The sequence below is a fragment of the Arachis hypogaea genome, chromosome 16, assembly GCF_003086295.3.
Source record: "Arachis hypogaea cultivar Tifrunner chromosome 16, arahy.Tifrunner.gnm2.J5K5, whole genome shotgun sequence".
Taxonomy (NCBI): Eukaryota; Viridiplantae; Streptophyta; class Magnoliopsida; order Fabales; family Fabaceae; genus Arachis; species Arachis hypogaea.
Genome location: NC_092051.1, coordinates 6,338,751 through 6,361,131, shown reverse-complemented (window position 1 = coordinate 6,361,131; position 22,381 = coordinate 6,338,751). Strand labels below are relative to the sequence as shown.

The 22,381-nt window shown below is 32.1% G+C and overlaps 4 protein-coding genes across 5 annotated transcripts; 1 reads left to right on the top strand and 3 right to left on the bottom strand.

Moving 5' to 3' along the window:
• Window positions 1-5,582: 5,582 nt before the first annotated feature.
• On the bottom strand, window positions 5,583-10,021 carry LOC112758016 (protein FAR1-RELATED SEQUENCE 5-like). Of its 2 annotated transcripts, none has more exons than XM_025806576.2 (5): window positions 9,654-10,021; window positions 9,321-9,456; window positions 8,457-8,576; window positions 5,940-8,354; window positions 5,583-5,837 (listed from the first exon to the last, which is right to left on the bottom strand). In XM_025806576.2, the coding sequence occupies exons 3-5, from the start codon at window positions 8,457-8,459 to the stop codon at window positions 5,742-5,744; spliced, it is 2,514 nt and encodes an 837-aa protein (XP_025662361.1). In that variant the 5' UTR covers window positions 8,460-8,576; window positions 9,321-9,456; window positions 9,654-10,021; the 3' UTR covers window positions 5,583-5,741. The 2 variants fall into 2 exon arrangements, with proteins under 2 accessions (XP_025662361.1, XP_072075384.1); XM_072219283.1 differs by having other exon boundaries at window positions 9,709-10,021.
• Window positions 10,022-11,171: 1,150 nt separating this feature from the next.
• LOC112756543 (SKP1-like protein 11) lies at window positions 11,172-11,642 on the top strand. The gene has a single exon (XM_025805163.1). It carries the CDS (start codon window positions 11,172-11,174, stop codon window positions 11,640-11,642), a length of 471 nt encoding a protein of 156 aa, XP_025660948.1.
• A 1,100-nt stretch (window positions 11,643-12,742) lies between these two features.
• On the bottom strand, window positions 12,743-14,776 carry LOC140172851 (pentatricopeptide repeat-containing protein At2g22410, mitochondrial-like). Its single transcript, XM_072219222.1, has one exon. It carries the CDS (start codon window positions 14,774-14,776, stop codon window positions 12,758-12,760), a length of 2,019 nt encoding a protein of 672 aa, XP_072075323.1. The 3' UTR covers window positions 12,743-12,757.
• Window positions 14,777-14,878: 102 nt separating this feature from the next.
• LOC112758005 (histone H2AX) lies at window positions 14,879-15,631 on the bottom strand. The gene is made up of 2 exons (XM_025806563.3): window positions 15,361-15,631; window positions 14,879-15,278 (listed from the first exon to the last, which is right to left on the bottom strand). Exons 1-2 carry the CDS (start codon window positions 15,568-15,570, stop codon window positions 15,051-15,053), a joined length of 438 nt encoding a protein of 145 aa, XP_025662348.1. The 5' UTR covers window positions 15,571-15,631; the 3' UTR covers window positions 14,879-15,050.
• Window positions 15,632-22,381: the final 6,750 nt, after the last annotated feature.

Here is a 22,381-nt window from a genome sequence, read left to right as displayed (position 1 = left end):
TATATATATATATATATATATGCAAAGTAGCAGACAAAGTTGCCTAAGCTATACTTTTTGATAACGTCTCCAGCTTGATGATTATATTCTGCGTGGGAATACTGCTGTTTTGCTTGCTGGAGGAACATTCAATGCAATTGGAAATTTGGTGAGGATTTGGGCTGCAGATTGGCACGGCGGTGTATAGGAATGAACATACATTGGTATCGTTACCAAGTCTTTTACGGTCGTGGTTTCAGATGGACTAAATTTATAGTTCACTCCATGGGATGTGATAAGTCCATGGCCTAAATAAGCTCCTTTGGGTATGAAACATGACCCAAAGTTGGCAGCAGTGTTTAGAATTTGTTAACTACTTCGTATTATTTTGTGTGGTTTGTAACCGTAATATTTTATGCAATGATGATGGCTGTATTAGTATTAAATTTATCCGGGAACTTGGTTATAATTATTAATTATCTTATAGTATTTCCTTTGGTTAATATTTTAGTAATTTTTATATGCTATATTTTTAGTACTCTTATATAATATGTTTTTTATACTCTTATATGCTATATTTTTTATACTCGGAATAACCTTTTTTAGTATGCTATTTTTTTCCTAATATTATTACTTAGGAAAATTATTTCTTTAATCAGTTTCACCTACTTACATCAATTATTTATATAATAACAACATAGCAATAATAAACATGGCATAAAATTAATTACTTTTATTTTACTGGATGTAGTCTTCATAATGAAATTATAAATTATTTGTAATATTATTATTCATGATTAATTTTTTGTTTAATTAGTTCCGCCTAATTGGATCAATAATTCATGTTATAAAAAGATAACAACATAAAATATAGTATAAAATTTGGTACTCCTCTTTATTGAATTTAGTTTTTATAACAGAATCCATAATTTATATTACAAGTAATAATTCTAATAATAGAGTACATAATCATTCAGTAACACAAAAAAAAGAGAAAAGATTCTACAAATCAAACAATAAAACCATAAAAAGTTCCATAATAATTAAACTTATCCTCATGACGGTTAATAAAAATTAAACTTATCCTCATGACCGTTTATAAAAATTAACAAATTTACTAATTATGTATATCATTCTTATTTGTTTTTACTCATTTAAAAAATTAAACTTATCCTTATGACTGTTAATAAAATAAATTAGTAAATTAATAAGTTTAACTTAAAAAAATAAAAAATTAAGTAACATTATCTCAAATCTAATAATAATTAATCACCAAAAAAATCCAATAATAAATAAAATTTATCGCTAATAAAAAGTTGTGGTTATTGCAGAAAAACAAATTTAAACTAAATTTTACTAGAGTTTTATTAACTAAAAACTAATAAAAATTTTGCATACTTTCATAAGTAACAATTTGGTATACGTCAAAAAAGATTCTTAGTTGGCACAGTCCTAAGTAACCTCTGCCTAAAGAGACAAAATTGTGCCTGCATCTTGGATTTGTGCTTTTGTGTCTTTTGCCGGTATAAAATTTTGGATGGATTAAGGCGTATAATCTAATGTTTTTTCTTCTTAAATTATAGAAAGATTAAGAAACTGAAGGCTAATTACCATTCGTTAGCAGTCGGTGTAAGTTCCAAACACAATAAATCTTATCATGATTTGGGTTGCCCCCTCGATAGATGATATTAACCTCTGATCAGCTACTTTGACTGGATGGATTTTGACATTTGCAAAGTACTGCAGACAGATTAGATGGTTTCGGTAACTTGTTTTCTGCCTCTTTATCCTGAATTGATGACTCGCTTACCTGGGAATGGCAATGCTGCTCCTCTGGCCTATACGAGGTTTAAAATAGGCATCATAAAGAAAATTTGACAACACAAAAATGTCAAACCACTAGAAAACAGAGCACATATCAAAATTAAAATATTTTTCCTTTATAAAGAGAATGTGAAGCAAGCATATTATACCTACCTTACTTGTCTTCCATGGAGGTCCACTCACTCATATCCAGAAACGACGATGCTTCCGTAACAAACAGAGACATTGAAATGCCTGAAATTCCCCAAGGAACCACATGCACACAGCCGTCGGATAGTGTAAGCACAATTTTTTTGCAAACATGTCATGTCTTGGTCATTATACAAATAAATGATGCTGAGAACTGTCTCATGTTTCCTCATTATTTCAGGCTAAAGCTACGTGCAACTCAGAGCTCATCACTGCTGTTAAGGACCTTGCTACCGCGGTGGATATGTTAGCCATGAAAGTTCATTTGTTTGAAACCCATCATGCCAAGATTGAGGTGGGCATGGAGCTTTTGTGTACTACGTTGCTCCGTGTTGAAGAGATTACTAACAAGATTGCAAGTGCCAAGATTGTGGAGAAGGTTACTATACCCCTTGCAATATCTGACGAGGAGAGCCGGCTCCAGTTGGTGGATCGCGCGGAGGATGCAGTTCCAAAAGATCTAGGTACTCCAAAAGTGTATCACGCAGACCAGCGTCGAAGGTAAGGTCGCGATATTTGGTCACTGCTCATAACTTTGGTGTTCAAAAGGAGACTATCAAATAAGGAAGCTAAATAGATTTTTAGCACTTCACTGTTGTGTCTCCATTGCATGGATTAAGAGTTTGGCAAGACATAAATTAATAATTGATTAAATACAAACGAATGTGTTATGTATAGAATAAAAGATTTCATTTCTCAGCAACTTAAATATGGTCGGTTTTACCTATTCATTATAGTGATATTTTAATATCTTGAAATTTTTATATTTTTTATGTTAAAAAATTTAGATTTTTTGGTATACAAAATTATTACTTATTAATTTTGAGGATTACAAATTTTTTTTACATCTATTTGAAATTATGTTGTTAAAATTGTGATAGTGAATGCAATGGGTCGTACTGACATGAACTCTCCCTGGCCGAAACAACCCTTGAAAAAAAGAATATCGCATATGTTCAAATCAGGAAAAAAATGTACTTTCTGTATATTGGCATAGAATCTTCTTCACTAAGATAACCTTTAATGTGCCTAGGGCATCGGCGACAGAGCCACACGGAAGACTCTGGCTTCATCGGTCGTTAGTCACGAATTGGGCACAAATTTCACAACCATGAATGGGCTACACCTCAGCTCCAGTTCTCTTTCTCCAGCCCTCAGTGGGGTTAATTCTAATGGGAAGAAGGGAGTCACAGAGATGCCTCCACCCCTCCTAATCGGACGACCAACGATGATGTTCCATCAGCCAAGGTTTAGCCCTCGTGGAGACTTGGAAAAAAATGGATCAATTAGGGGCCACGGAAAGAGTCCTTTGTCGACGCCCTCTAGTCTCGTACAAAGGGCTGTGCCTGAAAGAAATTTTTCTGGTGACACTGGTGGGCCGAACGACGGTTGTGGTGACAGGGTGAAGGTTTTTGGTAGCGTCATGGAGAAATCTCCTTTGACACACGTGAGCCCTGGCCATATGAAACTGCCGCCTGAAAATTCTTTGACGGAACCCCAAAGATGGGCCGCAAGCTATGCATTTGATACCCAGAAAAATCTAATGTAGGCTCTTTTTTACTTAAATTTAACCTTATATTGTACAACTTTAAAAATTGTATTTGAAGGAGATGGACTCCTAAAACCCTGTTTCATGCAGGGAGGAGTTAGTGAAATTTGGAGATTTCATACTCACCAGGGAGGAGTTGTTGAGCCTAACACCAGGAGCAATCCCAGTGGATAACATCTTCCACATGTTTGCAATGATGCTGACTAAGTACAACAATTGCATGGAAGGGCCAACCTTTTGGTGTCTACCACCTTCATTTTCGGTATTCACATTACCATTTAACTCAACCAAGAAGTTCTTATTGCATAGACGCTGACCCAAATGTCTCTTATGCAGAAAGATATTCGTCAAGGAAAATCGGTGAAGCAACTAGTTGCCGACTATTCAAAAACATGGATGAAGCCATCTGTCACCCTTAACTATGTAAATACTTTACTTTTTGCTTTACTGGTTTTTCTTCGTGCATATGTCATAATATTATGCATTTAGTTCATGCCCACCCCTTGTTACCAACAGGTGTACCTCCCAATAAAGGAGGAATCCGGACTCTGGTACCTCATGGTCATTGCATTTAGGGAGGGCATGCTGTACTACTTGGATGCATCAATGGGAGAGGTTGAGGCTATGAAGCGAAAATCGTTCATTAGAAAGTTGGTAAGACCTTCATGATCAAGTACGCCCAATAACTGACCATTTAAAAATCTAATAAATTGCTTCAAACAATCAGGGAGACGATGTGGCCGCAATCATTGCGGAGTCCACATATGAGGACTTCTCCACCAAGGCAGGATGTATTACATGTTCTGGAATTGCTGCCGCCAATGGCCTTCCTATTGCTCAGACACGGTATATGCCTTGCCTATAAACATTTACTTTAACCCTTGAGAATTGTGGTGTTTTTTTTGATGACTTAATGCTGGTATATATCGCTGCAGGGAGACCTCGGCTATTTGGGTCCTCAACTGGATGGCCATGGGTGGCGCCTTCCAACGCAATCTGATGCCTCAGGTATGTTGCTATAACATTTTGTATCATCATTATTTGTATTACTGAAACCTCCCTGTCCTACAAAATGCAGATGGAGGAAAATGCTGTCAGATTGCACACTGCTGTTGCTTTGTTAATGGCTCCATTCAACGAGCGAACACAATGGATAACCAACCATACTTCTACATCTTAGCTCAGAGCTAGGATTTTTAGTTTTTTTTTTTGCAAACCATCTATTGAAACCTCAATTCTACTAGTATTAGCTCAGTTTGTCATGCTTTGTTATGTATCTATTGAAACCTCAATGCTACTAGTATCAGCTCAGTTTGTCATGCTTTGTTATGTTGTTATCTTGTATTAGGAGTATAGATGCACTCTAAAAATGTTATGGATTGTTGTGTTTTGTGTCTATGCTAATTCTGTGTTTGGATCATACATTTCAAAATCACTTCCAAGTAAAAATTAACATAAATTGAACTCATTATTTTTTATTATTTTGTTAGTGTAATTTAAAGATATAAATTAATTTTATGAAGCAATTCTATAATAAAAATTATTATTTAATTATTACATTAAAAATAACATATAAAAATAGATAAAATACATTTTTTGTTAAAAACAAAAAAAAAATATGTAAATAATTGATGAAAATATACTTTATTAAATTCATTTTTTTATAAATTTCTTAGTACTCTCAGTACTCTTTTTAATACTATTCTAAAATATAATCTGATTTTATTATTACTTAAAATTAGTTTTTTATTATTTACGTTGGTCTTTTTAATTGGATTAATAATTTATATTACAACAAAATTATAATAATAAACTAATATACAAGAAGTACAGTTAAAAATTTTACTATAGCCAAAGAGAAACTACATTTTTTTTAAACAAAAAAAAATTTATGTGAGACAAGAAAATGTGATATGAAAACTACCATCAATTATAAACCGTGAAAGCTACATACACAATCCCTTCACTTACATATATGATTTGGCAACCTGCTGATTTGTGCATTGTGCACATCACAATTAAGTAATTAATCTAGCCAACAAAAATAAAACAGCACAGGCACACCATTAGACTTAATTCATTAATTTGTTAGAAAGGTAAAACATAACTCAAACACACTTGCTTAGACTTAAATCATTAATCTGTTATAAAGGTAAAACACAACTCAAACACACTTGCTTCCACAAGTCATGCAAAACGATCATGGCTCCGACAAAGATACATCCAAGTAATGGTCTTCCTCGCAAGATTCGTCTTCATGGTTCTCGCTAGCATCGTGACCGCTCCAAAGGTGGCACTAACCAAAGGCAGCATGAACAACAAATCAAATACTATTCATGACATAATAGAAAAAACTAACTACTTAAAAGGAAAACGTAACGCATACTACTCAACTAACCTCTTCCCATGAATCTTCATAGTCACCATAATCAGCCTCTTCATAAACAGCCCTCCGTTGGGTACCACTATCAACAGCAGTGTGTCCTTGCCCGTGTGTATGCCTTTGTGAACAAGATAATCGGTTATGGCCAACCGCGCGGCAAATTCCACATCTCTTTATACCCTTGCTAGATGGCTGCCTACCCACACCAAATTTACGGCGCTTGTGGTGACGTAGAACCTGTGGATCCCTTACACAATCCTCAAGAGTAGATGACACCAGAGGATCAGTTCCTTCCCCAATTGGAGAAACTCTCTTGCTTTTCAAGTGCAAAATTTCATTTCTCAATTTACCAGTGACGTCCACAAAATCATCCACTTGTGCAGAAGCAAGCACACACAACTCCCTGCATAGGTCATTCAACATCCAATTGCGGCAGGTAACCATTGAATCCCAGCAAAACGGTCCCTTTTCCATGAAAGCCCTTACCCTCGAACGGGCATCTTTTGACCACCTCTCCAATATTACACTCGCAGGCATTTCAGTGATATCAAGGTGATGAAATACTGCTATAATGTGGTCACAAGGAATCCCAAGGGTCTCCATCCTCATGCACGAACACTTGAAGAATGACCCATTTCGATAATGTGAAACGCGCCACTCTCGGGCAGAATCTCCAGACCGGAATAGGGAGTAGATATCTGAACATGCTGTGAATGTACACGACCTTACCTTTAACGTGCAAGCCCGTGAAAGCATTGGTCGGAAAATAAGAAATATCTCTCTTGTCAGTACACTTGCCGCAGACCTTTCAAGCGATCGTAGAGGGCTTTGTAGTACCATATCCCCAACAGTGGATTGTAAGTCAGAGAATGCTTCCCGGGACCTCATTTGACTAATACATCGAAAGAATTGCTCAACAAAGTCTTTTAAGTTGTGCCGGGAATGCACAAACTTGCCGAGCATAGAGTGAAGCCCCTCACATCTTGACGTGGTTCGGAAGCCCCCAAAGAAATTACCACGGATGTGTGCAGTTGCCCACATATGTCTTCTAGCATATAGATCACACACCCAGGGATTATCTTGTAGGCCTAGCTCAGAAACCACATTATTCCAGTGCTGTTCGAACTCTGCCACTTCATAGTCAAATAACATGCATTTCTTGAATTCAGATGTAAACACAGGATTGCTTATGTTTGAGGTTGCATTTCGGAGTAAGTGCCATGCACACAGACGATGATACGAATTTGGAAAAACTGATTCAATTGCTTTCTTCATGGCTCCATGACCATCAGTGATGACACATTCGGGTGCCTTGCCCTTCATGCCTTCCAAAAATTGCTGCAATAGCCACTTATATGTTTCCTCTGTCTCATTCGCAACAAGGGCAGCGGCAAACACGATTGTTTGATTGTGATGATTAACCCCTGAGAAAACCACTAGCGGACACATGTACTTATTCTTGCGATATGTCGCATCAAATGCTAATACATCCCCAAATATTTCATAATCTAGTTGACTGCAGTTATCACACCAAAATAAATGCACCAAACGACCATCTTTGTCCGCTAGGTGTCTAACAAACATTCCTGGATTTTCTACTTCCATACGTTGCAACAACTTCAGGCACGCACTTGCATCCCCACCAATAATCCTCCGTTGCTTGTCAATTCTGTTGTACATGTCTCTCTTCAAAAACGGAACATTTTCACACCCACCTGCTGTCTGCACAAACGATGCATAAATCTGTGGGGTCTTGATGCCGACTTTTAACATCATATTCATTTGATCAATTGCTGCCGAGTTCATCCTTCTATGTCCTGGAAGCATGAAAGTAAGTGTGTCCTCAAGCATCTTGTGATTATGAACTTCCTGGAAGTATGTTACAATCCATCTGCCCGTATCCTTGTCGATATGGACGCGCATTTCTGCCTCACAGCCACACCTAGTCTCTGGCTTCGGCTCCCGTTTCCAATCAGCAACTTCGACTCCATCACAAATTCTTGCCTTCCGAAAGCCCTGCCTGAAGCATACAAAAGATTGTTGTATCAACTCATTATTTAGATTACGCCGAGACCTATACCTTCGAGCGGCAAACCCATTCATTTTTGCATATAAGTTGTAGAATAAAAATGCGACTTCCCGATCTGGAAAATGGAGACTTTTAATCTCTTCCACTGTGATTTCCTTCAAATTCATACAACCTAGATCAGCAATTTCATTAATTGCTCTTTCTTCCCAGTTGTCATAGAACCCATCCCCAAATTCATCATGTATCTCTGACTCTTCTTCAAAACCTTCGTCCCCTTCGAATCCCTCACTCCCTTCCTCGCCTACATTGCTCCCTTCACCATCAACATGGAGAACTTCAACTGGATCAGGGGCACGGACCAATTCCTCTGAATAGTACTCCGACTCTTCCACTTCCGACCTCTATAGCCAAATAAACTCAACTTCACCAAAAATTTCCTTTCTTTCATAACAGTGACATTTAAAATAACATAACAAACCAACAAAAATATAAAAAAAACTCACCATGGAAAATCGGCCGACTCAAAAATTGTTCGAATGGCTACTTGTAAACGGCGGCAACAAACTTTAACATAATCTATGCCAACTTATAATTTGTGATAAGTATAATCCAATTCAAAATATCTGACATATTTTGAAAAGAAACAAGTTAGAAAAGGCAAAAAGAAATTTCCAAACGATTATATCTGTGATAAGTATAATTAGGAATGCATTCTCAGTATCTGAAATATTATTTATGATTTTATAACCAATAAATTTGATCAAAACTACCTGCACAACAGAAGCATAGAAACAACACAAAGGATAATAAAACATTCAATTGGCCTATTCAAGATAATTGCATATATACCAGGCTACTGTGCGAATGGAGCTACCTTAAACATATGAATATTCTAAATTGCAAGAACTGAAACATCAATCTATTAATTAAAACAACAATCAACTAAAACAATAACTGAACAATTAATCCAACAAAGAAGAAGAAGGATGACAAAAACAAATCACCTTAGCTTTCAAACTTTATGAAAATCAACAGACAACTCAGTCATTTACAACGCAGCTTACTTGAAAGGGATAAAAGTTATAAAAGGAGATGCATTCACCTTCCAAGATAGATAAATATTCAATGCATACGCTGCACATACTTTCACCACTTTCAATTTCCACAATCTTTCCATTATTTTGAAATTCTACTGAGACCCCGAAAAATAAATAAAAAAATTAACTAACTCATTGACTACTCAATTTTAAAGGGATCCTGTATCAACAGACTGGAAAAACGTACATGAGTTTCTCACGCTCAAAGAAACAAGCACAGACAAAAAATACATGATTTCCATGTGTAAGTGCAAGGAGAAAAATATTTACTGCTTTAAAGTTGGACTTTGATTTGCTGCCACTATGGTTCGAAACTGAAGACTTCTCCTTCACTTGTTTCTTGGCTGCACCAGTAACAACTTCAAATATTGTGGGCACTTCATTAATCATATTGAAAAGGCGTTTCCTGCATTACAAGGTAATTCATAACTTCATGGATGAATGAATGGCAAACATAAACAAAGTTGCAAGAATGCCATTAACCAAACAAGCAAGACCCAAATGTTATCTTACTTCCAAGTTCCAACCATCTCAAGTCCCAAAACATAGTTCCAAGTTAACTTAAGAAAAATATTATTATTTACACTTTACAGTGAGACATACCTATCAGCTTTATCAAACCCAAATCTGGCTCCAAAATAGAAGGCAATAGCAATACCTATCAGCTTTAAAACTCAATGAAGATGGTTGACTAGAGGCCTGAACGGTTGCTCGAACACGCGTCGGCACCAACGCTCAAACAAAGGAAAAGCTCGCAAGACACACGGTGACCGAAGGTGGAACAGACGCGTTTCGAGAATGCTGGATCAATGCGGATGTCCACCGATCAGACGCGACGGTTCTCGGGGCTAGACAAGTTGAACACCGGCAAGGAGGTGGAGGTTGCAACTACTCTCTACGGTGTTTGAAGCAACCTTCTTGCCTGCCAAACTTGATACAGGGCACAAAGGCTAGAACTGAGGGGAAGGGAAGTAAAGGGGCTTAGGGCCTTTTTTTTTAAGGGTTTAGGACTTTTTTTGTTTTATAATTGGCTTAGGGCTTTGTGATTTTTTTTTCTTTCTTTTTTCTCTTTTTACTGGGCCGGTAGAACCTAAAATCCACTAGTCAAGAATTCTAAATTTTAAAACTTGTTTTTGTAATAAGTCTTAGTCATGTGGTCACCTTTCAAATTAAAGTTAGCAACTGAGGTCAAATCAAAAAGTAATAAAAACCCATATAACCGTTTCTTTTTGCTATAACTTTGTGTCAGAATCACAGAGGCGCGTTAGACGCCTCATCTGAACGGGCACTTACTAAAATTTATAATTGCCGTGAATGATGTTATATCATAGACTTTTGCCTCCACTTGCGCCCTTGCTTTAGAGGTTGTCCATTTTTATCCATAAAATAACAATTATATTAGTTGTATATTAAAATTAGCTATTAAAATTAATTATTAAAATAAAATTTACGTTAAAATATAAAATATATATTAAAAATAAATTATATACATATATTTATATAATTAATTTTATTAATTAATTTTAATATATAAATAATATTTTTAATAAAATAAAATAAATAAATAATCCCTCCCTGTCACACCAAAGACTATGGATATATTTAACCATTTTTTTATTATTATTATTTGGGATACGATACTCAAGTAAGTACTAAGAAGTAAACAAGCATGAATTCAGCAGTTGAATAATCAACATGAGAAAGACTAATTAAGCAGTTGGCTATGTGGTTCCAAGCAAGAGCCAAGACAATCTGCCCTGGCCCTATTTCGAAATAAAGCTTTCAACCAATTATGTAAATGTAATTTTTGAAAAATATTTTATTTTATAAGTTCTGAAAAGAAGAAAGATATTAAATCATTTTTTCACCTTAGCTCGTTACAAATAAAGAAGTTTCATTCACAAATTCAGTCTAACATAATACACAAAGTTAGTTATAATTTTAGTTTTTATTATTATCTTATTTTTATCTATCTTTATCTTATCTTTATTTATTTTTATCTTTCATAGGCTAATGCTCTCTATATATTTAGTTTTACCTGTATAGTCCTTAAACTCCAAACACTTTTGGTTTTCTGAATAATCAAACAGTTGAAGCAATACATTATTATTATTGTTAGTGATGGGTTCTCCGTTGAAGAAGATCATGCTATGCAGTTCGGAAAAGGAGATTTTTAGTGTGGAAGAACAAGTGATGGTGCAACATTCGGTGATCATAAACAACATGATCGAAGATGGGTTGTACAACCATGAAGAGAGCAAGATTCCATTGGATTGCGTTGACTCCAAGACTCTCAAGAAGGTCATCGATTATTGTACACACCAAACTCACCACCACAACGACAACCAAGAAGATCTTGAGGCTTGGGAAGCTCAATTTTTCAATGTTGATTCTAACGGCCTTTATGATTTGTTGATGGCAGCAAATTATCTTGAGATTAGAAATCTCATGGATCTGATATACGGAACTATAAAAAATATGATAAAGGGAAAGAAAATAGATGAGATACGCAGAATCTTCAACATCAAAGATCATGGCTTCACTCCTGAAGAGGAAGAACAAAATCGCAAGGAATACCCACATTTTTATTAGAACAAATCTTGTCTACTCTTTAATTTTATTTGTTTTAATTTTTTTCTATATGATGATCAACGCCTAGTATTTAATATGGGGATGTTAAAAAGTGTTTTGGCTCTTTTGATATCGTACAATTTTCTATTCAATTTTATATTTAGTTAAACCTCTTTTATTATCATCATTTTATTAGTACTTAATTTAGTTTTATTTTTCTTTACAAAAAATAAAAAATAAAAACAAATAAATATAAGATAAGGATAATAATAAAGACTAAAATTATAACTGAATTCTGAATTTGTGGGTCGTAAGACTTCTTTATTATTGTCATAGGTTAAGGTAGAAGAGACTAGAGAGGTTTAATAAAAGACACATTTATAGTTAAATACTTAAATGTATACTAAGGGTTTTCAGAAATGCATACTAAGGTCTAAGGGTATTAAGATAGAAGAGAGGTTTAATAAAAGACACATTTATAGTTAAATGTATACTAAGGGTTTTCATAAATACATACTAAGCTCTAAGGGTACGTTTGATATAATTTGAAGATTACTGCTTTTAAAAGGATTAAATTGCATTTTACTTAATGTATTAAAAATATGATTAAGAAAACAATTTTTGTTTTGATTGGAAAGTAACAGATTACTTTTACACCTATAATTAAAGAAAAATATAAATGAAGAGTAAATACGATAAGCTTTTATTTATTTTGGTAAAGAAATTTGAGAAGTTGATATAAAAATAATGGTAATATATCAATATATCATCTCAAAAGGTTCATTTTGTAAGTTTGATATTTTTGACTTCCCAAAAATATTCAAAATCTGATTGTATGATATGTTGATAGCAAAAGAGACATGGTAATGGAAAAGTGGCAAAGAAGAATAGAGTGATGGGGAGGAAGAAAGTTTTTTTTGGGGGGGGGGGGGGGGGGGGGTTTGATTTTTGATGTTTTATTTATGTGTAAAGTTAGATATTGGTGGGGAGTTAACAACAAAACTGAAACTCACCCAAAATGTTTTACTACAGATTTACTAATACATGCTTGCGGAAAAGCTTTGGAAGACAAGTTTTAGGTTCTGGATTCGATTTCGGTTTCATGTTTAACTGGGAATGTGTTGGAGAGAAGTGGTTTAGCCATTGAAGCCTATAATAAATAACTCAGAGTCATAGTCTTCCAATTTTGACAACAAATACATTAGATCCAGTACTTTATAGATCTCCTCAGATTGAGTGTTTGATTCATCAGCAACCAAAAATTCCTTAAATTCACCCTCAATCTCTATCAAGCTATGACCAGCAATCTTCTTCACACCTTTGTCTCTCATCAAACTTCGCACCCTCCTCACATCGCCCCAGTTTCGATCATTGGCACAGATATTTGCCAGGAGAATATATGTTCCACTGTCTTCTGGATTCAACTTCATAAGGTTACCAGCTGACAATTTAGCAAGCTCGACATTCCCATGCATTCTACACGCATTTAAAAGCGCACCCCAAGCAGCTTCACAAGGTTGCATTGGCATACTCGTTATTAACTTGTAAGCTTCTTCAAGAAGCCCTGTTCGACCAAGTAGATCAATCATGCACGAATAGTGTTCCCTTTTGGGCTTTATCCCATACTTCGTTTCCATGGTGTCAAAATATTCTTGTCCTTCGGAAACTAACCCACCATGGCTGCAAGCTGTTAACAAGCTCACAAATGTAACATCATCTGGCCTAAATCCCATAGATACCATCTGATCAAATACAATGATAGCTTGCTTTGCTCGGCCATGAGCAGCATAGGATGCAATCATGGAATTCCAAGAAATCAGGCTTCTTACTGGCATTACTTTAAAGACTTCTGCTGCTGCATCAATGCTTCCACACTTGGCGTACATGTCTATAATTGCATTTCCCATAGTCACACTAAGGTGCACCCTTTTCTCATTGACAAAATGGTGATGAATCCAGTGTCCCAAATTCAAGCAACTCAGCTGGCCACAAGCAGAGAGCACACTGACTAAGGTATGCTCGCTGGGAATCATACCTGCTGCGATCATTTCCCGAAACAACTTTATTGATTCTTTGGGTTTGTTGTTCTGAGAATATCCTGCTATCATTGCATTCCATGAGACCACGTTTTTATGAGGAGTTTGATCAAAAAACCTCCTTGCAGATTCCAAGTCACCACATTTAGCATACCCATTAACCAAACTAGTCCACGAGAAAACATCCTTAGTCTCCATTTTATCAAAAAGCTCTCTAGCAGCCATCAAACTACCACATTTCACATACATGTCCAATAATGCATTGTTTAAACTCAAAGTATACCTTACATTCTTCCTTGCTATGTTGTCTTCATGGATACTCCTTCCCATGACAAGATCACCGTTCTGGGAACACGCCGAGAGCACCGCAATCAAGGTCACCTCATTGGGCTCAACACCACTACTCAACATCAAACCAAACAATTCCAAAGCCGAATCTGAAGACTTATTTCCCACATAGCCGTCAATCATTGTGGTCCAAGTAACAACATCCCTCTCAGAACTTTCATCAAACACCTGGCGCGCACTTTTCAGCCAACTACGTTCAGCATAAAAATGAACCAACCCATTTCGCACTAGCAACTCAGAATCAAAACCCGTCTTCCGAATCAAACAGTGCACCAGTTCCCCCTCAACAGAACCCGAGAACAGCTCGCACGCTTTGAGCGAAAAAACGAAGGTTCTGCAGTCCATCTTGGAGAGTTGGAGAAGCATTCGGAGGAAGAAGGAGAACGCCATGGCAGGAGCATTGGCCCTGCAATAGCCCCTGATCATGGTGTTCCACATAAAGGTGTTGGGGTGTTCAATACGGTCAAAGAGAGCGTGGGCATAACGAACGTCTCCGGCGTCGGAGAGGGCACAGAAAGCTAGGGCTCTGCTGGCTGGGAATGTGTGGCCCATGAGGCCCGTGCGGGTCATGCGGGCCTGGATCTGCCTCAGCTGGCGCATGGTGGAGCAAGACTCCATGGCCACCAGGGTTGGGTTCGTAATGACAACGTTGGTTAACGGGTTCCATTTTGATTGTTTACTCGAAAGTGATAAGGACGAGATATAGAAATAGAACGCTTTGGATTTGGGTTTAAGGGTTGAGATTAAGGAGTAAAGGAGACGTTTTTTCATTTCATGCCAACTCAAAACAATTTTCAAGAGGGAGAATATAATCAAGAATTTCTACAATTCTACGTGACTTCGTTTGTCTACTAGTATGGTAGCCCTTCAAAATATTAATAAACTAATTCTTCATAACTTTTAAATAAATAACATTTTTGTGCTAAGTCCATTATAGTCCTTCTAAACCAAGAATAACTTTCCTTTATCCAAATCACAAAGAACCTTTACATCATTGAAACAGTCCCAATTCCCAATAATCTAAGCAATCCTCTATGTTATGCACCTAGAACTCCTGACTAGCAGATCCAATCTCGGCTTTGCCCTTTCCACCAGCAACCTTCTTAGGCAACAAATTCTGGTGAATATTCGGCAGAACTCCACCACTCGCAATGGTCACAGATCCCATGAGCTTGCTCAATTCCTCATCGTTCCTCACCGCAAGCTGAATGTGCCTCGGAATAATCCTAGTCTTCTTGTTGTCTCTCGCAGCATTTCCGGCAAGCTCCAGAACCTAAACCAACCAAAACCATAAGAACCAAAAGTAACGAATATGAAGGTTAAGAAAATTAGAATAAGGGAAGTAAAGGACGAACCTCGGCGGCGAGATATTCGAGTACGGCGGAGAGGTAAACGGGTGACCCGGACCCAACCCGTTGGGCATAACGGCCAACCTTGAGGTATCGAGCGACGCGGCCGACGGGGAATTGGAGGCCGGCCTTGGAAGATCTGGAAATGGACTTTGAGGATTTGGGTCTGCCTCTTCCGCCCTTGTTGGTTGTTGCTGCTGCTTCTGAAGAACCCATGGCGCGGGATTTTGATGACAGATGCGAATTCGGGATTTAAATTTTGTGTGGAGTGGTCGATTGGCTTTTGGTTTATATAGGAGGGTGAGACTGTCTGCGATTGGAGGAGATGTGTTTGTCTCGGATCGCCAGCGTGGCAATGCGGGTGCATTTTTTCAACATCTTGGTATTAGGTTTTCGCTTTCGGGCGCGAAAGTGGAAAACTCTAAATAGGTAATTTTTTTTTTTTACCAAATATATGAGACTCGAACCTGTGACTTTTTAATTGAGTATGGGAAGATTATGCCATTTGAGTTCGTATTTTTTATTTTAATAAATAAATTAATTATAATAATTATTAAAATAAATAATTTAAAAAATATTTATCAAAATAAATATTTTTTTATATTTTTTTATACTGTAAACGAAATAATTTTACATATATCTCATTTATATGTGTTGTTTACAGTGTAAACAAGATATGAATATTTTTTTTAATTTTCGTATATCTCGATTACAGTTATTTCGTTTACAGTATAAACAAGATATGTATTTATAAATATTTAAATAAAATTTTTAAAAATAATAAAAAATATTAATAATATAAATTGGATCAAGCTTTTAAAAATAGAATGTTTCAAATAATAAAGAAGATTTACATTTTTAAATAATAAGAAAGATAAACCGTCCATTTTAAACGATAGAAAAGATGAACTGTTCATTTAAACTAAATACGTTAACATGTTTAGGTGAAAGTAGGGAAGATGGACCGTATATTTAAAATAAACACGTTAACACGTTAAAAGCACACTAGCGGCTCAACACGCACTATCGTGCCTGTTCAGCCGCTTTTCTATTATTTTTTAAAAAAATTAAATTTATTTTTTGCTAATATATTATTTATTTTTTAAATTTATTAAATAAATATTTTTTATTATTTTAATATTGGCATGACTTTATTTATATAATATTTTGTTAAAATTAAAACTATTATAAAAAAATTTTAAAATGTTAAATTATAAAAATATACAGTAAAGAAGTATATATATATATATATATAGTTCAAAAAATAATTATAATAATATTATCCTGATTCAAAAAAATTATATATAAATCAAAATACATATTAATTATTTACAAAAGTTAATTTTTATTTAAATGTCACAGATATTTATATTTGTCTTCATATTTTTTAAGTGGTAGGCCAAAATATGAATCTGAAGAGGTCTTCATTTTCTTATAAGTAATGAAAAAAAAAATGAAGAAATGAGAATGTTTATTTTTTTATTTTTAAATATCAAACTATAAGAATAATTAATAAATAAAATAGGAGAATATAAAAATTGTGTACCTGAAAACAATCTTCGTAATTCATCATATATATCCTTATTAATAATTTTTTGAGTCTTGAAAAACTGTCAGATTTATTGATTATAAAAATAACTATATAAACGCTTCAAGATTATTCAATTAAATTGATTCCTTAATATAGTAGGGACAAATTCAATTAATTATAGATTTGATAAAATAATTTAAAAATAAAAAATTTATTTAAAAATAAATATAAAAATTTTATAAGTTATTTTATTTTTTAATTTTATATTCATAATTTTAATAGATAAAAAATATTTTATTTTTTAAATTTTATATTCAATTTATTAAATTATCTTTAATTTAAATTTTTTTTAAATTATTAATGTATACTTTTATTATATCTTCTTATTGTATCACACACTATTATTTTCTCTTACTATTATTTCTATCGTACACTATTATTGCCTTATTCTCTTTTCTCATTTTCTTCTTCTCCTCACACCTTCTCTTTACCCAATCGTAATTAATTATCACAAAGTACTATTATCGCAACTTTCAATCTTGTCTATCACTTTGATCTATAATCATTTATTATGTTAACTTTTATGAGTCGTTGAAGTGTTGTTAAAGAATTGGTTTTTGTGTCTTCTGAATATCTAAATGTATGAAAACAGTAATTTTTTCTTGATGTGAATTTTAAGTTGTCTTATTATTCTATTAAAAAAATGTACGAAATAAAACATTCAAAATTTTTGCTCAAATTATCAAAATTTGATGTCAGTAATCCTTAAAAATAATATTAAATACATTATTTTAACTAATATAACAAAAATAGTATATTATTGTAAGTTTTTAACTAATAATTATAAAATTAAGTTGCAATTTAATATAGACCCTTAGAATAAAAGACTGTCATTACTTCTTACATTTGACTACTATTATATAAGTTGTATGTTTGTTTTATTCTTAATCATCACTTGATATAACTCATATTTAATAGGTTAAAAAATTCTTTCTTTCTCTCTCTTATATTCTTAACTTCTTCTATAATAAATTTTTTACATTATCTAATACATAAAATGTCACATCCTTACATTTATCTTAAAAGTTAAAAGTTAAAAGTTAAAAGTAAATTATATTAGTATTTTAATAAAATTAAAATAAAAAAATAAAAAGCTACTGAAAAGAATAATATTAAATTTGAGTTATGCTATGTGTACACCAAAGTCCGCCACCCGTATAAAATACATGCTAGAATACAAATACACATTGAAAATAAATTAAACTATACATGTATTTATTATATACAAATACATTGGTGACTGATTTTGGTGTACAAATAGTATTTTTGATTAAATTTTATGTTCTTTTGTACCAGAATATTACAATTTATTAGATTATTATATTATCTTTGTACTACAGAACAAAAAATAAAATTCTATATCTTCTTATTTTTACTTATTTTACTTTATTTTTATTACAGTTTATTGTATTATTATATTATTTTTGTATTATATAACAAAAAGTGAAATTCTATATCTTCTTGTTGTTATTTATTTTAGTTTATTTTGGCTATCTAAATTAGCCTGTATAATATTGTAAAGGTTGAAACGGTTTTTAACAGAAAATTTAGATATTTATTGTGTTATCAGATTATTTAAAAAAACTAACTCATAGATATTATTATCCTACCATATCTTTAATGTTATATGTCAATCTAATATTTAATAAAAAAAAATATTAACCGACATAGAACTGATTAAAAATTTAAAAAATAATTAGCAAAATATCCTTGAGAGTTTTTTCACTTTATTATTGATACATACATTTTCTTTTCCATCTTTTATATGCCAATCAAATAATCAATACTATATACCAAACAAATAATATTTAATTAATTAATTTTTTTGAAATATAAATTATTTATTTTAATTGAATTATAAACAAATTTGCATATACTTAAATGTCAGAACTCTACATCGTTAATAGTTTAGGAAATAAACATATCAATATTTTAACAAATCATTGGTAGTTACAATTTTTTTTGCGTCTTTTTATGTCAATCAAATAAGAATTTAATTTTGATGTTCTATTAGTATAAAATAGTTTTACACGTACATCTAATCACCATCAAAATTAAACTCATCAAATAATCAGGACTATATGCCAAACAAATAATATTGTGGAATAAAAAATTAGTAAATTTTTTGTTGTATAATTGATTTAATTTAATTTAAAAATAAATATTTATATACTCAAATTTTAATTACAATACTTTATATAATCAATAATTTAGAAAATTAAAAAAATAACATCATTAAATACAAAACAGTTTAAAAAAATGAGATTTAACTAAAAGGTAAATATTGATGCACTTAAAATTTAAAAAAATATTCTACATAATTAATACTTTAAAAAATTTAAAAAATAATTTTATCTTGTACAAAATCGTTTAAAAAAATAAAAAAAAATTAACAAAATAATTTATAAGAGTTCTTCGGTTCATTTTGATAGGTATATGCATATAAAAAAAATTAAAAAACAAATATCATATAAAAAAATAATTTTTTAAAAATTAAATTGATGAAAGAAAACTTTAGATGTGAAAGATAGATTAAAAATATATAAGAATTAATACAGTTTGGTAAGTAAACTGAAGAGAAAGGAAAATGAAGGTGAAAGTTATGCGTGAAATTAATAACTATAGTAAAACGGTATAAAATTTGCAATTGTAGTGAATGAAAGCGAGGAAAAGATGGAGGCGATACAATCACGATATTGAAGGAAGGAGAATGATGGCAACAGTAATAATACAGAAAAAGTGCACCTAATGGTGAGACGAGAAGCACTAAAAATTGAATAATGAGATTAACTATTGGTATAAAGTACTCACATAAAGAATATACCCAAAATAAAATGATAAGATCAATAAAAAAATTATTTATCACTCCTAATTATTTTTTTTCTCCTTTCATACATGGCGTCTAAAATCAACATTTAGCATAGTCACTATCTAGTTCAGAAAATCACAAAAACTTATCCAAATAATTGTTACATGCAGAGAAGCACATTTAGAATTGGAAAGAGAAATAAGAAAAATTGAAAACGGATAAAATTAATAAACGAATAAATTATTGGAATAAAGAATTAAAAAAGAGGTTAATCCGTATCGACATTATATATTGTTATAGATTTTTATTTGCCTGTTTTAATTGTAGTCAATCGGGCTACTCTTATGTTTGTGGTACCTCCACTTGTGTTTGGCATTGGAGTTGGAATTGAAGTTGTATCAATTAATATGACAACTTGTTTTCTTGTCGAATCATCTCCGAATAAGTTGCACGTCTTCTAGTCAGGTGTTGCTATCTTTGTTCTTCGGTCATTTTCTGTCTTCTTCGCCTAGCAGATTCTGTCCAAGTGGTCGACGTTGACGTGATTGTTGATTTCGTGATAGCAAGATGCAGAGAAGAAAAACCTTTGCGAGACCAAAATTGAAAGTGAAAGAGTAATTTAATTTTGTTGGGAGTTAAGTACGACTGAAGGTGGATCAGTTTTTTATTGAAAGTGGGTCAGTTTTTAAATTGAGTACGTAGTGGTAGCAGTTTTTTATTGGAAGTAAATCAGTTTTAAAACATGTGGTGGGGTTGAAAGTGAATTAGTTTGATAAATTATTTTTTTGATAAAAAAAATAGAGGACGTAGTAACAGTTTGTTATATTGAATTCAGTGTTTAACAAACTTAAAAAAATAGGGGTAAAATAGAGAGAAAAAATTGGATACTAAATTTTTCTATCCCATTATATATTGGTATAATCCATTATATATTGGTATAAATTTGATTAAGGAGTACTCTTCTATATGTAATTTTTTTTTAAATATAAACAATAGACATCAGAAAAATATATAAACTGTGTATTATAATTTAATAAATTGGTATAGATTTAATTAAGAGTACACGTTTATATGTAATTTTTTTTAAGATAAACAATAGACATCAGAAGTATTTAAACCGTGTATTGTAATTTAATTAATTTTGTTATAGAATATCAACAAATTATGTTATTATTTGAAATAAAATGAATTAGTTTTAAATTTTGTCATAGGTAAAAATAATTTAAAAAAAATAAAAAAATTAAATACGTAGTAACAGTTTTTTTTATATTAAAAGTGAAGTGGGTAAAACATTTTCTTGAAAAAAAAAGAAGAAAGAGGGTAAAATGGGAAGAAAGAATTGGATACCAAACTCCTATATCCTCATTATATATTGGTATAGATATCAACAAATTATGTTATTATTTGAAATAAAATGAATTAGTTTTAAATTTTGTCATAGGTAAAAATAATTTAAAAAAAAAATAAAAAAATTAAATACGTAGTAACAGTTTTTTTTATATTAAAAGTGAAGTGGGTAAAACATTTTCTTGAAAAAAAAAAAGAAGAAAGAGGGTAAAATGGGAAGAAAGAATTGGATACCAAACTCCTATATCCCCATTATATATTGGTATAGATAAGTGGATCATTGAACTGTCCACTATTAATACGATTACCTTTTTTTAACTACCCACTATTAATACTATTATTTTTTAACGGACAAAATTTTTAAATTTGGTATGTACTCTTTTGAGTATTAATTTTTAAATTCAAATTATATATATTGCAATTTTCATTTGTTATATAGGAGTACATAAAAATTTAAAATATAATTTAAATATAATTATATTTCAAATTTTGTTTGTTGTATATGAGTATATAAAAATTTTAAGAGAAAATTTCACTCCCCTCCCTGCGAGATGCTAAAATGACACTCCCATCCCTTCTATTTTATAAATGTACATTCTCCTCCCTTTTAACTTCTAAAAAACATCCTCTTTGATCCATTTTAAATTTTTTGTGTTAACTAATATTAACTTTATCCTTTTTTAAGAAAAAATAAATTATTTTTTGAAAAAATACCCATTAGCAAAAATTTTATTTTTTATCATTAAATTTTGCTTACCAAAATATTCTTTTAATAAATTATTTTTTTAATTAAATTATATTTTTATTAAAACACTTTTAAAAAAATTAATAATTAAATTATTTTTTTCTAAGATATCTACCTTTTAATAATTTTTTAATTATTCAATTGTGATTTTACCAAAATTTTTGTTAATAATTATTTTTATATTTTACTATTAATTTTTTTATATCAATATATATTATTTCAGTATTAAATAAAAAAATATTACCACTTTTAATATATATAACAATTAATATATTGATATTGAAAAATAATCAATGAGTTATAACTCAAATGGCATAGACTCCTCATATTCAATTAAGAGGTTGCGGGTACGAGTCTCCTTTGCTAATGAGTTATAGCTTGCGGGTTCGAGTCTCCTATATTTGGTAAAAAAAATATAATCTTACTAAAATTTTTTATTTAATATTAAAATAATATATATAGATATCAAAAAATTAATAGTAAAATATAAAAAAAATGTTAACAAAAATTTTGGTAAAATTATAATTTAATAATT